The 20,640-nt window shown below is 48.0% G+C and overlaps 2 protein-coding genes across 2 annotated transcripts in view; one reads left to right on the forward strand and one right to left on the reverse strand.

Moving 5' to 3' along the window:
* Positions 1–20,640, reverse strand: part of LOC128771047 (anoctamin-1-like) — a 61,429-nt gene that overhangs the window by 26,730 nt on the left and 14,059 nt on the right. Inside the window, exon 4 of the mRNA XM_053886156.1 lies at positions 11,360–11,664. Coding sequence (XP_053742131.1) covers positions 11,360–11,364 — 5 coding nt within the window. The 5' untranslated portion in view covers positions 11,365–11,664. The remainder of the gene's footprint in view (positions 1–11,359; positions 11,665–20,640) is intronic.
* LOC128771050 (paired box protein Pax-6-like) lies at positions 5,537–18,668 on the forward strand. The gene is made up of 12 exons (XM_053886161.1): positions 5,537–5,796; positions 9,525–9,578; positions 10,443–10,466; positions 13,123–13,253; positions 14,124–14,339; positions 14,443–14,605; positions 16,196–16,348; positions 16,420–16,502; positions 16,578–16,728; positions 16,804–16,913; positions 17,222–17,360; positions 18,000–18,668. The coding sequence occupies exons 1-12, from the start codon at positions 5,784–5,786 to the stop codon at positions 18,083–18,085; spliced, it is 1,323 nt and encodes a 440-aa protein (XP_053742136.1). The 5' UTR covers positions 5,537–5,783; the 3' UTR covers positions 18,086–18,668.

Raw genomic sequence — 20,640 nt, forward strand, 5'->3', positions numbered from 1 at the left:
GGCAGGATGGATTCATTGGAGAAAAGCGTCAGGTGTGATGTGTGACAAAAGGGTGTCGGCAAGGATGAAAGGGAAAGTGTCCAAAAGTCTGGTGAGGACAGCAACGTTGTCTGGTTTGGAAACAGTGGCACTGAGGAGAAGACAGGAGGCAGAGCTGGAGGTAGCAGAGATGAAGATGCTGAGCTTCTCTCTGGGAGTGAGAGCAGGATGATGATAGGATCAGAGGGACAGCACATGTGCTCAGGTGTTTAGGAGACCAAGTCAGAGAGGCTGGATGGAGATGGTTTGGACATGTACAGAGGAGAGAGAGAGAGCCAGTACAGTGGTAGATGAAGATGTTGAGATGTTGGAACTGCCAGGCAGAAGGTGGAGAGGAAGGCCAAAGAGGAGATTGATGGAGGTGGTGAAGGAGGACATGAGGAGGTTTGAGAGAAGAGGAAGCAGAGGACAGGGGGAGATGGAGGAGGACGATCCGCTGTGGCCACCTCTGAAGGGAGAAGCCCAAAGAGAAAGAAGTCTTCTTATTTTTGGCAGTAAAAACATGGACTGCAGCTGGAGCCGACTCCTGGAAGGCTGAAGGTGTTCTGGCTCTGCTCTCCTCCCAGCTGTGACTCAGCAGCGGCTGCGGAGCGTCCCGCGGCCGCCCAGCCCGCAAAGGCCGTAAATTCTGCTAATGACTTTCCGATGGTCTTTAATTCTCCATTTAGGAGGAGAGGAAATGTCAGGGCCGACGGAAAGGTTAATGTGAGTCTCACCCGCTGATAAACATGCCATGATCAAAGCACAGTGCAATTAAAAGCGGCGTTTTATTGACTGGACACACACTCGCGCTCGCACACGCGCGCCAAGAGCTCACTCTGCAATTAGGTTTTCAATTTGGAATTCAACGGGAGAAGTTAATGAAACAGGCGCTGAACTCGGGAGGAAACTGATCTGGAAGTAAAGTCATGTCACGGATTAATGGCGTGAAGGAAATAAAGATGTAACGCCAGTTTGTCCCGCGGATTCACTATTTAATTGTTTTGCTGCAGCACTCCGGTCACATGACTGGCGCAGCTCTCTGAGCACACTTCTGTGAGACGCCGCGCAAGAGCAAAAGACTCATGGTGCTGACCTCCAGTCATCTTACAGACTTAAGTGACTCGGGTGAAAGAGTCATAGAGAGCCTCTGAGTTACGACGTCAAGATACAAGTTCTGAGGAGGAGCGACATCGATTCCACCAGTCGCCCAGGGTTCACTGACCTTTCAGGACACACAGTGGGACTCTCTTTGGAGTGATGGATTCCACTGCATGAATCTGACTCCTGCTGCTCAATTTCCTGCCTAAAACAGTGAGTCACAAGACAAAACTTGTCTCTTCATGTCATGAGTCAGAGAGTCCCAGGGACTGGTGTTTTGGATTCGACAGTGGTAAGTTTGGTAAGTTTGGTCCATTCTTTCCAGCAACCTGGGTGTGTGGGACTCAGCAAGGGTCGAAGTGAAGACCCACTTCTTCTGGGGAGGAAACATTACAGGAACAGTTGACGATTTCGCAAAACTAAATGCAAAATCGCTCCCAGAACCACGAAGAACCATGTTAGTTCTATTATTGCTGTGTATTGTTTATCATTATTATTGTTTTTGTTCACGTTTTCACCTTATTCCAAAGCACATCCCAGTTGGTGGGATCCTCCACACTCTGACTCACTGAAGCTGATTCTGATTCTTCCCTCCAGTGTGAAAGTGGCTCACAACAGAGTTGATAGTTCCACAAGTTGGATCTACTTCCTCTCTAAAAAGCTGGATGACAGTTGACGGACTTGAATGCGTTGTGACTCCAGTAAAGATCCGCTCTCTCGGTCTGACTTGGCAACTCTACATGCTACATGAACAGGTTATCGGTGATAATTTATACTGTGGAGTTGGAGCCCCCTGGTGGCACCAACGTCACCACACTCAGGTCAGTGACCTGCTGACCTCAGAAACGTAAGCACAGCTTTAGCTCTCACAGACCCAAGCTGCTGAGCTTCCCACACCTGCTGAAGCATCATCCTCTCTCAGTCCCACCGAGCATCACACAGTCAGTGGAGACAGTCGGCCAGCGTCAGCTCTTTCACACCATCTGCCCGAGGGACAACATGACGGAACGCACCGCGCAGGTATCCAGGATTTCAAGCGTAAAAGCCTGTTTGAAACTCTCCCGGCTCCCTGGGCCGAGAGGAGGGGGACAACTCAGAGCCATCACCAGAGCTCTGTAGGACTGAAGGAGGAAACCCATATAAGCTCCACAGACTTGACTGCACACAGAGGTGCCTGAATAGCCTCATCGTCCACGCCAAGCCGCGCCTGAGCTCACCAGGTTTGCACCACCCACCCTCCAGACCTCATCAGCTCCTCTGCACTTCCAGAGCAGATGTTTGGCTGCGGACCGCCATCCATCCACCGCCGCTCGGACACATCTCCTCTTAATTAGAAACGGCAATTTCAGACGTGTTTCCTCGCGACAACTTCATTAAGTGATTTGTTTCTTCCGATGTTACTTTTATCTATGTGTGTGTGTGTAAATTGCTGACTTCATGAGACGAGGCCCCTTCTCCGCCTTTAATTGCTGGAGAAAAGGTTAGCGCCACCGAGCAATTGAACAAATGTAATTTCTGAGCAGCGATTAACTCGCCGCGCGCGCACGTGTGTGTGAACGGCTGCGGCTCGTCTCAGTTGGCCGACCGTCTCCGTCTGACCACTGGGGAGGTCAGCGAGAAACAATACATCACGCCACAACCTCCGGTTTGTTGCTGCACTTCATTAAGATTTCTCCGCTCATGATTTCACACGTCACCGCTTCATCGCCGCTGCGCCCACCATCACGTTCATATTTCTCTCCTCATGTATATTATCAGATATATGAGTTATGTAAATTTCAAGTTTTTTCTTCCAAGAGCATCGTTAATAATGTTAATATTATAATAATAACACGGCCACAACCCGTTTATTTCATCCATGATTTGCATTTTTTTTACTTTATTTAACTAGACAAATTCACTGTCACCAAACCCAAAACACATTTTATCTTAATTTAAATGCATGTGATTAAAGGCGGAAAATTACATTTTAAAAAGCACGTGACAACAACTAAACATTGACATTAAATTATGTTTCTATAACTGAAGGTGAAATAAGGGTCCAAGGAACAGTACGGGTCCAAGGATCGACCTCTGTGGGATCCCATTTGCAGTGAACTAATGTGCTGACAGTTATGACACTGACGGACGTCCAGTTCCACGTGACGCAAACGTCACAACACCGTCATTTAGAAAAGATGCTCCTGGTTAGTCAGTGACCCGCGGTGAGTCCGAGGAATGACAGATAATAGAGGCGTCACAGCGAGCGCCGCTCAGGCCATCGTCAGGAGGGAATAAATACAGATATTATCAGGATGTGTAAATTACACACGCGCCTGTAATATCTGCAATTATGTGTAATTATGAAGGGGGCACGAGCGCCACCTCAGGCCGGGACCGATAGTACAGACACAACCTGGATTGTTGCGGTGACAAAGCCTGCGACGGCGCCATGGTCGCCTGAGTTAGACGGCTATTAAACTTATGATAACCCAATATGAATTTCACTTTCAGGCACTTGAGCCCAGAGGTTCTGGACAGTGGTACCACATCGGGAGCCAGCACACTCCCACGATAACCGGCTCAAACAGGGACCCACCCCTCGAGTTCCCAATCCATCCACTTGTGTCCTGATAAACACAGTGGCCCCTGAGGGGCCGTAGTCAAAGCAAAGACTCTGCTCCTCACAGAAACCTCCTGATGCCCCCTAGAGGAACACCAGAGCAAACGCGACGCAGCCAAGATCCAGGAGAGCTCCTCACCAGATGGCTCTCTCAAGCGCTGACCCCATCCTGGTCGTCCTCATCCGAATCCAGGTTTCTGAGTCAACCACAAAGACGTCCACCTGGCTCAGATGTGTGTGTGTGTTTGTGTAAGCAAGTGTGAGTCCTCCAGCCTCGATAGTAAAGACAAACTCCAGCGCCGCCCTGCTGGAATTAATTACTGTCCATTACCTGTAATTACTTGTTCGCTGTCACCACCAGACAGAAGCAGAAGATGATGGAGACGGCTGAAGTTGGACGAGAGCGGAGGGGGGGGAGGAGGGGAGCAGAATCTAATGGCTGGGAGCCGTGTGTTGACATGTGTTTCTGTCAGTCAAGGTCAAGCGGTTGTTGTCTCTTCTTTCAGTCGCCGTCCATCAGCCGCCGGCGGTGAATGGATCTGCCTTCATCGGAGGAGCTGCACCTCTGACTGCAGCTGTAATTGCCGATGATGGCGACTTCAGTCTTTTGACGGTCGGGTCACGGTGCCAAACGTGGGCTTTTATCTCCGGTGCTGCTCCGACTCCGGGTTCAGCTTCGCCGTCCATCACTCCCAAAATCTGCACGCGCGAGTGCCAGACACGGGACGGGCCTGCTGAGTTTTTCGGTGAGACTGCAGAGCTCGCTGAAGCGTGACGGCGACCACGGGTTTAGTGGTGCGCCAGATCCACAGTCTCCGATCCAATGAGTGGGCTTTCATCTTCTCACACCGACCACAAGAGGAGGTGGACAGCAGTCACAACACCTTCTACACTGAACCTAAACGCTTTCATAGGCCAGGTGTGTGTCTGGTTTAGCTGGACTTGGAAACACACCACTTCTTCACAAGACACCTCCTTGTGAGGACCTTATGCCTGTGGGGACCTTTTGGTCGGACCCTACCAATCCAAGCCTCAATTCGAGGGTTCAAACGTCAAAATAACTGGGTGATTCTAACTGGGTTTCAGTTTGGTTCAGAGTCCTGGTTCATGACTGTGACTGTGTGTGTGTGCGTACTGGTTTAACCTGCTTGATGGCGACCAATTCTTGACAAAATTCTATCCTTGTGAGGACCTTATGCCTTCATGTGGACCATTTGGTTGGACCCTTGAGGTTAAGCCTCAATCTGAGGATTGTAACTTCAATATAACAGGGTCATTATAATTGAATTTAAGTTTGGTTTAGGTCCAGGTTCAGGTGAGCCATGTGTTTTGGATGGTTAGGTTTAGGGGGAGAGGCTGGGGAAAGGGTGATGTGTCATGTATATAGGCATGTACACAGAATGTCTGTATTTGCACCTGTGTGTATAATGCATGCAGTACATATACATGCTGTGTGTGTGTGTGCATCTTGATGCATGCGTACATGCAGGTGTGTACACACTGATGTCAACACACGCAGCAGTGTATTCATGTCTTCATACGCCAGCGCACATCAAAACACCCGCCGCGTGTGTGTGCCTACTATGAAGTTTCCCTGCGGAGAGTGACCAGCAAGCTTCCACAAGTACACACTCTCCAGTGTGTGTGAAGGACACACAGCCAGGGGCAGCCGACGTGAGGACGACCAGGATGAAGGAGCCTCTCACAAGCAACCGCACAACAGAAATCACTCAACTGAAGAGCTCAGATGTTCCCTGTAAAGAGGTGAAGTCGCCGGTTGAATTCCCGGTCCTCCTAATGATCCACCTCCTCACACAGTTCCACCTCCTCCTCTCCATCTCTTTTCAGCCCCCCTCCCGCCCCTCACACAGTGCTTTCCCTCCCTCCCCTCTCACTTTCCCTCCATCGCCTCCCTCCTCCCTCCCTGACTCTCTCCTCAGAGGACCTGCTCTGTCTCTCTCTGCACTTGTCTCTTCAGTCAAGGAGAAACTAATTGAAGGGAAGAATAGAAGAAAGGAGCTGTTGGAAAACTAAACCAGCCCAAACTTTACTTCTCCGCAGCATGCCACAGAAAGGTAAGGCTGCTTCTTCTACTCCCTCTCCCACTTCACTTATGAACACTCTCGTTTTTTGTGGAGCAACTCAGACCAGTCACTGCATCAGGCTGCAGAAGATGGACATTTGAAAAAAAAAAACTGCAGGAAAGGGCGAAAAAAGGAAGTCAAACAGGGGGGAAAGTGTTGGTAAAGTCTGCGTGTAGGAAACCTCCCATTTCCAAGTCACAAGTTTAAAACTACTTGGTGTAAAGTACCGCACAACATTCACCAAGAGACGAAGGAGAGTGAAGGAAAACTCGCTCATTTCAACTTTAAATTTAAAGACACGAGTCAGAGGAAGAAGTGACTCGAAACAACACGCCGATTCAAGAAAAATAACAATGAAACGCACGATTAAAAAAAACAAACAAACTTGGAGTCGCTCCGAAGTTGCGCGGGTCGGATGCTGCGTGGAGGCGCGTGATGCGCTCCGGAGGTGATCGTCTCCGCGCGATTATCGCATGACAGCAGATGACATCCCATGATTCTGACGGAGTCAAAACCTATTTTTGTGGAGCGAATATCAAGGGGTTTTTTTTTTGAGTCGGAGAGCAACTTTTATCAACCACTTTGACGCTTAAAAGTTACGGATTTTTACATGAAGTTGGATGCGAAATGCGCGCGCCGTGTTCTCCACGCGCCCCGCGTGACCGCATCGGATTTTTGTGTGATTTAGAAATGCTCGCGCGTGGGTGTGTTTGCGTGAGATACGAGGCCGGCGAGGCCCGAGTGGGGAAGGAGTGTGTCTCAATCCATCACCAGTGTGAAATAATGCGCGCTCGAACAACAATAAGGTGTTTTTTTTCATCCATTCATCTGTCGTTAATTAACGTCTCAATTAAGTCCGGGACAATTACACGCGCGATTAATCAGGCCGAGTGTGTGTGTGTCAGTGTGTGCGTGTGTGAGAGCGAGCGCGTCAGATCCGCGGCCACCTGAGCCTCGGCGTCTCTCCCCGGAACCACGCTTCCCCTGCGCAGCTGCATCACTGACACGAGCGCGCGCCTTCACTTTTTAGCTCAGTGAGACACAGAGAGAGCATCGTCGTGTAAATCTTTCTTTAGAACAGCGGTAGCTACTTAAAAAGATATAAAGAATTCCCTATTTATCTTGCACCTTTTCAGTCTGACGTCGCAAACGAGCTGGACTCGAATGTTTGACACTTTATTTCATTGTCTTGAGAGACGAAGTTCAAAGTCCTGAAACTCGGGGTTTAAAATGATGATCACAAACTGAACATTTTTGTCTCATAAATGTCGTATTAATCTGATATTACAAATTGGAACTACACAAAACAAAGTGGAGTGAAAAGAACCGCTCATTATTGACAATAATACGTATTTTAACAATGAATAATAGACATTATAAATACGCGCTAGGATTGCGCGCACACTTGTTGCAGAGGACAGAGGTTCCGCTTTGGGAATTCCTTCGTTAAAATCTAGTGTTCTTCAGCTGTGACGCGTAAATGCGTTCAGAGCAACTGCAGCACTGTGAGCGGAGTCTGAAGCTGCGTCGCTTTAAAAACCTTCCGAGTTTTTCAATGAATTGGCTGAAATATCTCTGGATGGGAAAAACAGTGCGCTAATGTTCCATCACACTGTTAATGAAGCAACTTAGTTCCATTTTAAAGAAGCGTTAGAAGTTAAAAAAAAAACTGTCTGATGAGCAAAGTTGATCCTTTAAAAACGTTATCTATTGTTCAAAAACGTAAATAATGAAACAACAAAAAAAGTTAATTTTAAGAGTTTATGAAGATATTTTTGTCCTCTTAAAATACTATATTAAATAGTTTTAATAAGCCAAGGAGCGGCATAAAACCTCGATTAAACCCACAACCTAAAGCCTCGATTATTTCCTTCATCTGTGCAGTAAATATCTTTCAAATGTGTCTCATTATTTAACAGCAAGTCACTTAAAATAAACGACCTCAAACTTGACGAAACTCGAGGTGCCTTCAACAACGACGTCACCACACGTTTAAACCACGATGGTACAATAAAGTGTGTGTGTGGGTGTGTGTCGGCCCGCGGTCACCAGTGAGTTCATCAGAAGCGCTTTACGTCAGCTGCACTCCCCGAACTGGACTCCCCGCCGCGGCTTTGTGTCCCGTCCTTTTAACGAGCCCAACTAACGAGGGGATCGAACCAGAGATCCTGCCGCTGCACACAAAGGCCGGCGGGCCGAGCCGCAGGTTCGAGCCCCGGCGCCTTTGTCCCCTTTCACAAGGTGTGTGTGTGTGTGTGTGAGCGCGCGCGAGCCTTTGTAAACCGAACCAAAAAGAATCTTTTCACTTTGAATTTGGGTGAAATCCGCAAACACGCACACGATTCTCTCCAAAAATATGAAACTTCTCTTGACAGTGTGCGGTACGGTCGACGTCACGTGACTCTGGCGCCACGATGGTTATATTGAAGCGTCATACAGGACAAAAAACTTTGGAAATTCAACGAAAATATTGCATTAAAAATGCTCGCACTGAAGAGTAAAGGAGTGAAATCATTAATATATAAGAGACAAAATGAAGAGGAATTGCAATAAACACAATATGGATCAGGAAAAATCATAGGAGATAAAAAGGGAAATAAAGCTCGAGAAAGAACTCCAAAGTGAACTCAGATGAACCGTGAATGAGAAAAGCCAGTGTTAAGGCCTGAGGAAGAAGTCATTTCATGTTGACTAGAAGGCCCGACTTTCTTTGCTGCCTTGAGTAACTGGGTTTGATAGCGGAATAAATAAAGCAAAACGGTGAAGTTGCTTGTCCACATCTACCAGACCTTCTGTTCAATAATGGCTGCAAACACCTCCAAACCTGTCATGAGCAAAGAGCAGGCACAAGTCCCTCATTCATCAAACACACAAATGATGCAGAAAATAAAGCAAATAAAAAGATGCTTGATAATTATCTGCCCAGTTCGGAGGTTAGGGTCAGAGGTCAAGGTCGTGATTTGGAGTTTTCACGACTCAGTGCGTCTGAAAGATTCATGCAAATGAGCGTGAGGGTTGCAAGACTAGGGGGGTTGCTGCTTCGTGTCCCTGCAAGCTAAACAGGGTGAGAGGCGAGTGGACTCTGAGGTGCCCTCCAGCAAGTCACACAGTGGTGTCCATCCAGCTTGTGGTTTAGGTCTCGACACACACACATGTTGCCAGCGTTACTGTGGCGTACACAGTGTTGTCGCGCCTCCACCGGCGCCTGGTTCCGCCCCTTGCCACTCCCGCTCTACATGTGCCACTCACATCCTCTCCAGAGCTTAAACCCAATGACTCCAGCTGACTAGTGAGTCACATTCTTTGAGTCACTGATGCTACTGTCCATGTAGCGTGAGAGCTTCACACTTTCACCAAAAGCGCTAGGCTACATCTCGCTGACATCACTTCCTGTCCTACAACAGGCACGGCCAACACCACTACATGCATGACACTGTATTTAAAGTGACGCTGGAGTGGGTATGTTACACCCCGTTACTGTGGCCCTCAGGTTTCCTCCCACAGTCCAAAACCAAACGCAGGTTAGCCAATGCCTCTCAGTGGTGGTTGTCTGTCTAGCACTGTCCTGGGATGGACTGGGGAGTTTTCCAGGGTGTCCTCTCCCGAACACCCAGGGTGTCTGGGACGCACTGTGACCCCTCACGGCCCTGTTAAGGGAATCAGCTGAGAGGACTGAATGAACATCTGACTGACTTCATGATGCTCTCCTGTGTTTGCAGATTACAGGAGTCAGAGCAGCTGGGAGAGCGGCGTGGCCTCCATGATGCAAAACAGTGAGTGACTTTCTCACACATCAGCGTTCACATATGACACCACACCTGGCTAGGACTCCTCAGTTTTGATGCTTCATATACATTAGCAATCTATTTAAAGTCGTGCCTGCAGTTAATTCAATACTAAGAAAATGAAAGTCAAATTTGACTTTTGAATCCATTTATTTATTCATTGTTATTAGGGACACAGCGATACCAGTGTTTCACAAAATGAGTAGTGTACGAGTACTTGCATTTGAGTACTCACTGATACCGATACCGAAAAGTTACACCATTACACTTGACATTTATTTTCAGTTTTTTTATTTTTCCATATATATTGTTATTTGAACAACATTCCTCTGTATGTTCTTCTTTTATATGGGTGACGGTCACAGGTTTCTCTGCAGTACGAACACAAACTTTACTAAATTGTCATTCACTGACATGTGAAAACTGGGCGCTGCTGTGAAGTGAGGAGTACGTGTATGAGTACTTACTGTCCACTTTGCAACTTTATTTTAAAGCTGTATTTAATTTTAATTAAACAATTTCTAGCAATTTACTACGATGTTTTTACCTCACAATTTGTGTCTTTGCGTCACAGCATTTTAAAGAATGATGTCATTGTACTTATGAATTCCAACCCTTTTAAATCATAGTCTTTTTTTATTATAATTCGCTATTGCTCTTTTTGTTTTAATTCCTCACTTGACGAGTCACTCAAACAAGCCTTGGAGGTTCAGAGTTGAGCTCAACATGGACGCTCGAGCATATTCAGACACAGAAATCTGCCAAGTCCAGACCTGTATTTCGGGGTGTGTTTTGATGACTGTGAGCCGCTGACACTGACCCCTGATTTCTCTCTTCCTCCTGCGGGACAAGAGGTCCACGGTGTCTGCAGTGAAGGTGTGTCCATCCCTCTATTTACTTCTCTCCCTGTCTCCTCCGCTTCTCTGTCCTGCCCCCCTCCCCCACGTGACTGTTGTTGTTGTTAGCGCTGAGTATTTGTCAACACATCACTCTCACCTCTTCATCTCTAATCTCACCACTTGGTTTCTTGCACTTCCAAGCACTTGTCCTACACCTGCTGTCTTGGCTTTGCTAGCACCCAAGCTAGTTGTGTTTCGGTGTAGTTAACCTTGGACCAGCAGGAGTACGCAATCCAAGATGGCTTCCTCAAACATAAGCAGCATGTCAAGAGTTTGAATCAATGAAATGTGGCAGAAGCAACAAACACATCTGTGAATTTGTGTTCCCTCTTCATCTGGTGGGTTCACTAGCTGAGTGTACGTATCAAGAAGCTGCTTCGACCCGACTGTTTTCCAACTGCTATCACTGGAACACACTGAATTCGGCCATGATGCCATTCCCTAGTCCGACTTCTGAGCTCACTGGAACTCATGATTCAATAAAGCTATGAGAGGTACAGGACTCATTTTGAAAATGTTTGTGTTAGTTCACGTCTGAGGTAGAGAGGACTAAGGGGATTAGCGTGACCTGGAGGCCCCGGAAATGTAACCCGTCCTCCCTCCCACGGCATGATATACAGACGTCGGGAAAGTGGACTTTCGCGTCCTATAGTGACGCAGAAGGCAGCTCGCAGCGTTGCATGTTGACGCAGTAGCTTTTCAAATGAAGCACACCTTGTGAAAAAAGAGGTTTGGGTGAGGTACGCCATGGGATGGCGCTCCTCTCGTGTCAATTGCAAAGTAAGCAGGACAGCCACATAACAGCCGGTGACATCCAGTGCAGTTCAGTGAAAAGAGCTTGCGATCCTCTTGAAGGAAAATGTTTTTTACCTCATTGAAACGCCTCTGCATCAACATGCAACATGGACAGCTGCCTTCAGTGTCAGTACGGGCCGCGGAAGTCTGCTTCCCAACGGCGACATCTGACGTCACGGGGGTGAGGGTGGGCTGTTTAGACGGAGCGTGATACAGTACATGCTGCTGAGATGGCTTTTGATGAGCGAGTGAAAGTGTTGCGACCTCACCTGTGTCCCCAGCGTCAGATGAACTGACTGTTAGGCATCACGTGCAAACGGATCCAACGCCAGTGACGTCGTGGTCCTCAAACTGCAAAGGTCCAGGGAAGACACGCATGGCTGACGGGAATGAAAGTGAAATTTAATTGAAGTCAAGTTCAGTTTCAATGAGCTGATTCAACGTGAAAGCTGCTGAGCGCGTGTGAGTGTGTGTGTGTGTGTGTGGTGCGGGGGGCGGGGGGTGGGGTACCTCAGCCAAATTGACTCCATATGTCTGTCTATTAATTGTGTGTCAGCAGTGAGTCTGGGTGTCTCCTCGGGGAGACGACACTGTGATTAACATTTGCGCGGTGAAACGATCGAGCCGGAAAACACAGGACGCACCATGTGAGGTGTGTGTTCCAGGAGACCGTGGTGTGTGTGTGTGTGTGTCCGAGACCAACAGCAGCTTCCACAGTGACGCCGCCTGTAATTAAATTAACCAGATGAAAAGTTGGGAGAGAGGTGGACCGGGATATTCATCAAATCCACCAGAGTGGATCATGGAGGTGGAGAGGACCCTGACGCCCCCCCACTCTGCTTACACGCATAGAAATGAGTCTCAGGCGTCGGCCTCCAAATAACCTCACAGCGACGGCAATGGTAAAGTCACGACACTTCAGCCTGAACTTCCAAATGTTTCTGTCCACAAGCAAAAGTTCCAAACTACAGTGATGGTTCGGGGTTATCTGGTCATGAAGAAATTAACCTTAAGTGTTCAGTTATTTTGATCCGCGAGTGACAATATTTTCTTAAAAAGGAGATTCTTATAAAATGTAACAAATGGAGCTTGTTTTAAATGCTACGGCAAAATACAATAAAATAATATCACCTGAAATCTGTGATTGAGGCACGAGGAAATGATCAAAATAAATAAAAGAATAACCTTTTAAATTGCATAATTTTGTTCATGTAGAGAGTTTTTTTTCTGTGAATCAGTTATTTTTATTCACAGCTCACCGGCCAGCAGGAGGCTAACTGAGGGGAGCTGCGGGATCAATCCCGGTGTGTTGTAGGATAAAAACATCTACAAAAATGAGTTTTTAAAATCATCCTCTTTACGTTTAATGTGACGCTTCAGTTGAATAAGTAAAATCACCCAAAGACATTTGACAGAAACATCAGGTCACCACATCACAGTACTGGTACTCATGTGTCCAGCTTGACAGAAAAATCTAGTTTCATTCCAAACAAACAAACTTCTAGTTTAACACCTGTTCCACCCTCGTTCCACCAAAACTACCTGCTGCTCTAGTGGCTCTGTGGATGCAGCCTCGTGTGCGTGCGTGTGTGTGTGTGTGCGTCGTGGTGATTTATTAATGTCCTGTTGAGAAGCTTCCCAGAGCTACAATATGCTTTTCTCCTGCCGAGCCATTAATGAACAATAGACAATTGACTGACTGTTAATCCGTGCTTAACCTGCTGCGGGAAACGTGTCCGACCCCTAACCGCCTCTGTCACCCCGCTCCGAACTCTGCTTTCCTCCCTCTCATGTGCGGCTTTAGCCCGAGTTGGTCAAGCCTTGTTCTGTGTGTCCAGGCCACAGTGGAGTCAACCAGCTGGGAGGTGTGTTTGTGAACGGACGACCTCTGCCAGATTCCACGAGGCAGAAGATCGTGGAGCTGGCTCACAGCGGGGCGCGACCCTGTGACATCTCCAGAATCCTCCAGGTAACATTCTGGGGCACCGTGACCAGCCATGAGGCATTTCCTCAGGAGTCAGAGTCAGAGGAGTCAGAGATGAAGCTATAGGGGTGTCACTGGGAGTCTATCAGAGGGAGAAGTTTGGAGACTAAGCTGGGTAGATGTTTGTGGAGAGGAGAGCCAGAGTAGGACCACCATGACCACCACAGAGGGTCATGGTGGAGGAGGACCTGAAGACAGTATAATGTAGAGTTGCAAGCATTCAGTGGTTCACCCTAAACTTTAGTTCTTAAGTTCTCTTATACAAGTGCATCAACATCTCATCACTCATACTTCATTGTTAAGCACCGCACTGTGGGGCCAGTATCTATCGATCGATGTATCTACAACCATGTCGCAGCTCCAGAAGCAACGCCTGCTATTTAGAGACTTCATGGATCAACAATCAAAACTAGAACACAACCCACAGAAAGTCCAAGAAAATGAAGCCCTTTTTAAAGAAGGAAATAAAGGGAAGAGAAAAGCAGCGTACTGACAAAAATAGAAGCAGAATAAAATAGATTGAAAAATGTTGACAGTAAAATCAATGATCTGTTTAAAAAAAGAACAAACAAAATGAAAAACTAAACAAACAATATGGCGAGCAAGCAAATCAAAACATAAATTAAAAAGAAGAGGAAAAAATGACCGAAGAAAAGTGAGTTAGAGGGGAAAAGGTCAAGATAAAAAATGAGTCGGATGTATAAAGAACAGTATCAGAAAAATAAAACTGCTGACACCAGCAGTAAAGAAGGCTTCACAAAGAGAAAGGTCAAAATCATCTCAGTCCTCAACAGAAAACTGGAACAAAGTCATCAGGACTCGATTCAAGTGTGTTGTGTTTCTCTCATCCATCAGGTGTCGAACGGCTGCGTGAGCAAGATTCTGGGCCGCTATTACGAAACCGGGTCAATACGTCCGCGCGCCATCGGGGGCAGCAAACCTCGCGTCGCCACTCCGGAGGTGGTGGGGAAGATCTCCCAGTACAAGCGCGAGTGCCCGTCCATCTTCGCCTGGGAGATCCGAGACCGACTGCTGGCTGAAGGGGTCTGCACCAACGACAACATCCCCAGTGTGAGTGTCACGCAGCCCTGTCACTCAGCCACTCACAACTACTGTCAGCCATCGAACGCCTTACGAAGAGCTGAGCCACTAAAATCTCACTTGGATCGAGCAGGTCTCCTCCATTAATCGAGTGCTTCGGAACCTGGCCAGCGACAAGCAGCAGATGGGACCAGTGGGAGGAGAGGGAATGTTCGACAAGATCAAGATGCTGAACGGACAGACCACCTGGGGAGGGCGCTCCTCCTGGTACCCCGGCACTGCACTGGGCAACGCTGGTGAGAAGACTAGAAACACTGCCTACACTGGCTGTTGCCGATCCCATTCTCATGGAAATTTGCTTGACATTTCAATTGTGAAATGAACAAACACACAGTCAACTCGTACTAGAACGCTCACAAAACATCAGACACGTCCACGTTTCTGTCTACAGTCGATAGCATGATTATTTTCATCAGGAAACTAAAACAAAGCATGTGTCATTGATGTATTTTTATCTTCTATTTCAATGTTTGTGTCATTTGACTGATATCCGCACAAGCCCTTTGCTAGCTCGTGAACACTGCTAGCATTTCAGGTACTGTGGCGCGCCAACTTTGTCTGCACTTCAGCTACATAAAAGTATCTACAGCAGCTCCTCAGGTCCATCAGCACATTAGCTCTCAGTTAGCCTTTAAGTTCATCATGTTTACAACTGCTAGCATATTAGCTAGGGTAGCATTCTACTGTCTAGTGACATTAGAGGTGCGCGACTCAAGTCGATGCATTTAGCTGCATGTAAGCTAGCATGCATGCATGCTGCCATATACTGTCAGTACTGTTAATCGTAGCAGCAGCTCAGCATTGTTAGCGGTGTCGCTAGGTTAGACAGCTTTCTATGGCAACAATTCAGCTTTGTTAGCGCATTCACAGAGCTTTTGTAGCTACCTCTTGTTATATGAGGATCAACTTTTCACACAATACTGTTAGTTGCATTAGCACGTTAGCTTTACTGGCTCAACAACTGTGCATCACATTGACTTGACTTCTTCACTGCCACATTGGCCTCTGACAACAGCTCTGACGGCTATAACCTTGATTTATGTCAGAAACGTCATCATTACAGAAGGACTTTCGATCATAAATATCAACGTAACATGAGTCATTCAAAAGAACAAACATGTAGCGTGACACTTGACAAGCAATACGAACTGACGATGGTAAACACTTCGGAACGTGACCGAGAACCATTTGTTTTGGGATGGAGCTCATGTGATGCGGCTTCCATCCTGGGACCACGGCGGAGACCAAGTGTGTGTGTGTGTGGAGGGGGTGGAGCGGGGGCGGCAGCGTCTGGCCTCATTTGTGTCTCCTTCTGCCTGACTGACTGTGACACTGAGCAATGGCTTCATTCTGTTTTGCAGCCTCTGTCTGCTGGGGACGATGAATAATTAGGCTAACACCACAAATAACAGGCGCGGCACTGGGGAGCGCTCGTCATGAGCCCTTCTGTTAGGGGACCGCGGGCTGGGGATATCCAGGGTGAGCGGCTGGAGACCCTCGCTCAGCAGGCCACAGCGTCCGTATCAAACGCTTCGCACTCGCGACTCCACCGTCCACAACCGCGAGACAAAACTCATCCTTTCCTTTCAATCGTCAGCTTTAGCTCTGCTTTTAAAACTCATCCGAGCATAACTTCATGAACAGAAACTGACCAATCACGGGTCAGTGTTGTGATGCGTTCAAGTGCTTTGTCATTTATTTTAACTGCATGCATTTGAACACATCTTCACCTCACATTAAAAAAACACATTGAAAGACGGTCCTCTGTGGATGGAAAGCTGTTGTGTCGCAGCGTCCCATGTGTGTGCTGTCTTGTGTGTGTGCAGAATGTCAACAGTCAGACGCAGGTGAAAACACCATATCGCTGAGCTCCAATGGTGAGGACTCGGAAGAGACTCAGATGAGACTCCAGTTGAAGAGGAAGCTGCAGAGGAACAGGACGTCCTTCACACAAGAGCAGATCGAAGCGTTGGAGAAAGGTCAGAAGCTTTTTATGCAGCTCTTGGAGCTAAAATGCAGCAAAATAATCACAAAGAAATATTGGTTGTAGAATTCGAACGGACTCACTATCCTGACGTGTTCGCCCGAGAACGCCTCGCCACTAAAATCGACCTGCCTGAGGCCCGGATCCAGGTAGCTCAAGCGACCAGAGACGGCACGTCCAACTTTAGAAGAAGTCACTTACTGCAGCTTGTTCTTGTCGGGCAGGTTTGGTTCTCGAACAGACGGGCGAAATGGAGAAGAGAGGAGAAGCTGAGGAATCAACGGCGCCACGTGTCGAGCTCCTCCAACCACATTCCCATCAGCAGCAGTTTCAACTCTAGTGTTTACCAGCCGCTCCCGCAGCCCACCACACCAGGTACCGAGACGTGGCCAGAGCTGGACCCCGTAGCTGACTAGACAGACGCTTACTTCCCACGCTCTCTGTTCCCAGTGTCCTTCTCACCAGGATCCATGCTGGGCCGGACTGACCCGGTTCTGTCCAACAGTTACGGCCTCCCGGCCATGCCAAGTTTCAGTATGGCGGCCAGCCTGCCCATGCAAGTAAGAGACTTCCCCAGCCAGTACCAACGTAAACGCTTCCTCTCATGAGCTCTGCCTGGCTCAGGTAAACAGTAAACTCAATGTCACATTCTTCGGAGAGGACACGACACTGAGTCCAATAATGACCAGGTCAAGGAGCATTTTGGGATCCCTCAGTCAGAGCTGACATTGCTGTAGATGTCGCTGGGAAAGACGAAGGAGAACGAAGGGTGCAGGCTGATTCCCAGCAAAGTTCACGCTCCGGATTTGGGGATCTGCTTAGTCTGGAATGCGACAAATGACTGACAGGCTGACGTCTGCTCTTTCAGGCATCCAACCAGACGTCCTACTCCTGCATGCTGCCGGCCACTCCAAGTGTAAACGGGAAGGGCTATGACACGTACACCCCGCCTCACATGCAGTCGCACATCAACAGCCAGTCCATGTCCTCTGCAACGTCGTCAACAGGTACTGGACTTTCTGATACCCAGCTAGTGGATGAGTGAGCTAGCGCAGAGAATCTCGCCTCTTTAACGTCAGCCTGAAGCAAGACTTGTGCGACGGGCATAAGAAGCTGCCTTTGCAACCCGCCTCACTCCCACGGTGTAATATAGTGACGCTGTGAAAGCGGACTTTTGCGTCCTATACTGAGCGCACCACGTAAAAGAAAGGCAGAGGTTGGGGTTAGGTAAGTCATGGGATGGTGCTCCTTTCATTTTACATGTAACGTGTCAATTGCGATTAAAAGCCCCGTCAAACAGCCGTTTCACTCGCAGACTTTCTGACGGCACCGTCAGTTAGGACCACAAATATATAAGGGGTTAGCACGTCCACCTGGAGTGCTACAGAAAGTGGATTGTATTCCATTCAAATGCCTATGTGTTACCCAGGCTCCCTTTGGCGTCGGCATCGGATGCAAAAGTCTGCTTCCCAACGTCAATATATTAGTGACAATGGGTTGGCTAGCGGTGTGATATGCTAGGGTATAGCTACAGGAAAAGCACTGAGGTCTCTTAACGTCATCCTTATCATCCTTAACCACTGCACGCTGTGTTTTCCTGTAATCTCAACGTCTTTGCCACCTGCTAACTGCCCTTGCTTCTCCAGGCCTGATTTCTCCGGGCGTCTCTGTTCCAGTCCAAGTCCCAGGAAGTGAAAGTGACATGGCGCAGTATTGGCCACGTCTGCAGTGACCCCAACTAACTGGCAGCACCACCACCTTCCTGAATGTCACGAAAGAACATTACTGGAGCCAACACATGTCGATGAATGATGCCTGTTCACGTGAAACAGAAAACATTCTGGCCAAAACCACGGCACAAGCGAGACAACAATGGTGTGCGTCATGACGACGACACGGATCTTCACGATGCTGAGAACAACGGACGACGGCGAGTCCACGTGAACACGAGCTGAGACGCTGTATTACCTCAACACCCAGTTCCTAATTTATACCCTGCTGATGTATTTGTACCAAAAAAAACTTGATGGAAATAAAAACTGCTATGAATGTGTTTTGGCAGCAGTTTCCAAAAACCTGTACAGAATTTACGACTATGGTGACGTGTGATTTGTATCGTAACAACTTGGACCGAGGCGACTGAAATCGTAATGTTTCAGAGGACTTTTTGTTTCAATTGGGAAAGCTTTCCGCCTGGGACTGAGGCTTGCAGGCATCTGGCAGCCCACAGGTGTTCGAGCGAGTATCTTTGTTTTTGTGTTTTCCAAGTGCAAAGTATTTGTCTGCAGCAAGCCATGAAGGGTTTCCTTAATAAAGTTATTTCATTTACACCTTTGGCTGTGGGTCCAAGTCTCTTTAAAATCACTGTTGTCACTTTAAAATCACGGTGACAAAGGGCATTATTGATCCATCAGTTTGTCCCGAACCCTATTCCGCTGGTCGGTGTGATGATACAAACATCTCGCTCTGAAGTTCTCACTCACCAACAATTCAACCCCAAAATAAAACTGACAGAACACAGCCAGTGACATGACAAACACAACAAAGTTCTACACCAATTCCACCAACCCATCACACCTGCATCCAAAAACACTCCCTCCATCCCATTCTCTAGCACAGGGGTGGGCAGAGTGGTCCTCAAGGGGTTCCAACCCAACCATCACACACCGCTGCACCAGTGAGGTCTCTTAACACTGTGATGAGCTGATTCTCACTCCAGAGTTTCAGCTGACACCTCGTTCGCTTGATCGGCTAGAACAAGAACCGACACCACCCCGGCACTTAGATGACCACTTCGCCCCCCCTGCCATCGCAGATACACTTCTTCATCCATCCAGTTGAGAATCCCAGTTGACAAAGCACCAGTCGGTGCATCTTCGTCACCAGCTGTTGGCCGACCCATGTTACCTTTCATCCATGTATCTTTCTATCATCTGTCCATCCAACAATCTATGTCTAATACAGACACATCGACGCCAGGCTCCGCCCTCATCCCCCCCATCCAGCCATAAAACCCACTCTATACAAAACATATCAACCCACATGAAAAATGTTATTTTCTTTTTCTGTTTCCATCCATCCACCACACAGACTGTTCCCTCTTCTTCCATGCAAGCACATCTACCAACTGCTCACACCGTGAGTCTCCATCCATCTTTTATAGCCTCACTTCACACGTTCACTCCATCCAGTGATGCATTCCTGCACAATGGAAATATCTCCAACACCTGAACCTCCCCCCCCCCCCACAGCAACCCTCCTCAGGTGTGTGCACAACGGTACAATGAAAAGTATTCATCGTCTGTCTCCCTCAATCACGTTCATTCATTCCTGCGATCATTCCTGCCAGTCCTCCATCGGCCAGCGGGGGGCCACAAAATGAGAACGGGGTCAGCCTCTGCTCATTTACCTAACAAAAGACTGGAGAAAAAGACGGAGAGAAAGAGGAGCTGATGGCTGTCAAGCAGAGAATGAGACAGGGGATCAAAGACAGATGACCTGCAGCTCCTCCGTGAAAAGTTCCATTCGACTGCGTCTTACACAATCCGCGCCGTGTCAGCACCTATCAATTACTGTCTGCATCAAACAGCATTATGGGAATCCTAATCATGGCAGAGCATTTAGGGAGTGATCGACGATGGCTGCCGACCTTCCATCACCGTGGAAGAGGATGGTGAGGTTATAGCTGTCATGATGGAGGTGAGGCTCGGGGCCCAGCAGGAGAGGAGTTTGCCCGTTTTCCGCATTCGTCGACAATGATTCCAGACAAAGCCCATCAGGATGTGACTCGCATGGCTTCTACCTACTGCCCACCATCGGTCTCCTTGACTTGCCGCTACAGGGTCACCCTGCTTCTGAGTCATCACCCCTCCACACCTTCAGATCACCTGTCCTGAGTCTAACCCTCCCTCTGGACCGGCCTGAGAGAGCTGGAGGACACGACACAGATCACACCAGCCGTCCTTATTCAACAGTGGCAAACTAAGCCACAAACTCCCGTCAGCAGCAGGGACAGGTGATATGGACAAGAAAAGTTATCGCGATAAATGTTGTTATTTCGGCAGTAACGATAATTATCATGATAAATCCATGTTCCTTCTCTTCCATGGGTTGGACACTAGTGTCTCTCTTGAAACAGTTTCATGATGAAACTCATTGGTGGAGTTTGTCTCCAGCATCATGGTCTGTTGATGTCTCAATAGAACAGTGAACTCAGTGCAGAGATGAGCAACTCAATGTTTCAGGTCTCTGGTAGAAGCCGCTGGTGTCTGACCGGCTGCTCTGCCA

Source organism: Synchiropus splendidus, chromosome 14, assembly GCF_027744825.2.
Source record: "Synchiropus splendidus isolate RoL2022-P1 chromosome 14, RoL_Sspl_1.0, whole genome shotgun sequence".
In the NCBI taxonomy this organism is placed as follows: domain Eukaryota; kingdom Metazoa; phylum Chordata; class Actinopteri; order Syngnathiformes; family Callionymidae; genus Synchiropus; species Synchiropus splendidus.

What these genes read in the sequence shown, in the direction of transcription:
- LOC128771050 (XM_053886161.1), top strand. An exon ending in ACATCTCCAGAATCCTCCAG is followed by an intron (nt 13,254 to 14,123) that starts GTAACATTCTGG and finishes CTCATCCATCAG; the next exon opens with GTGTCGAACGGCTGCGTGAG. An exon ending in CGGCCAGCCTGCCCATGCAA is followed by an intron (nt 16,914 to 17,221) that starts GTAAGAGACTTC and finishes CTGCTCTTTCAG; the next exon opens with GCATCCAACCAGACGTCCTA.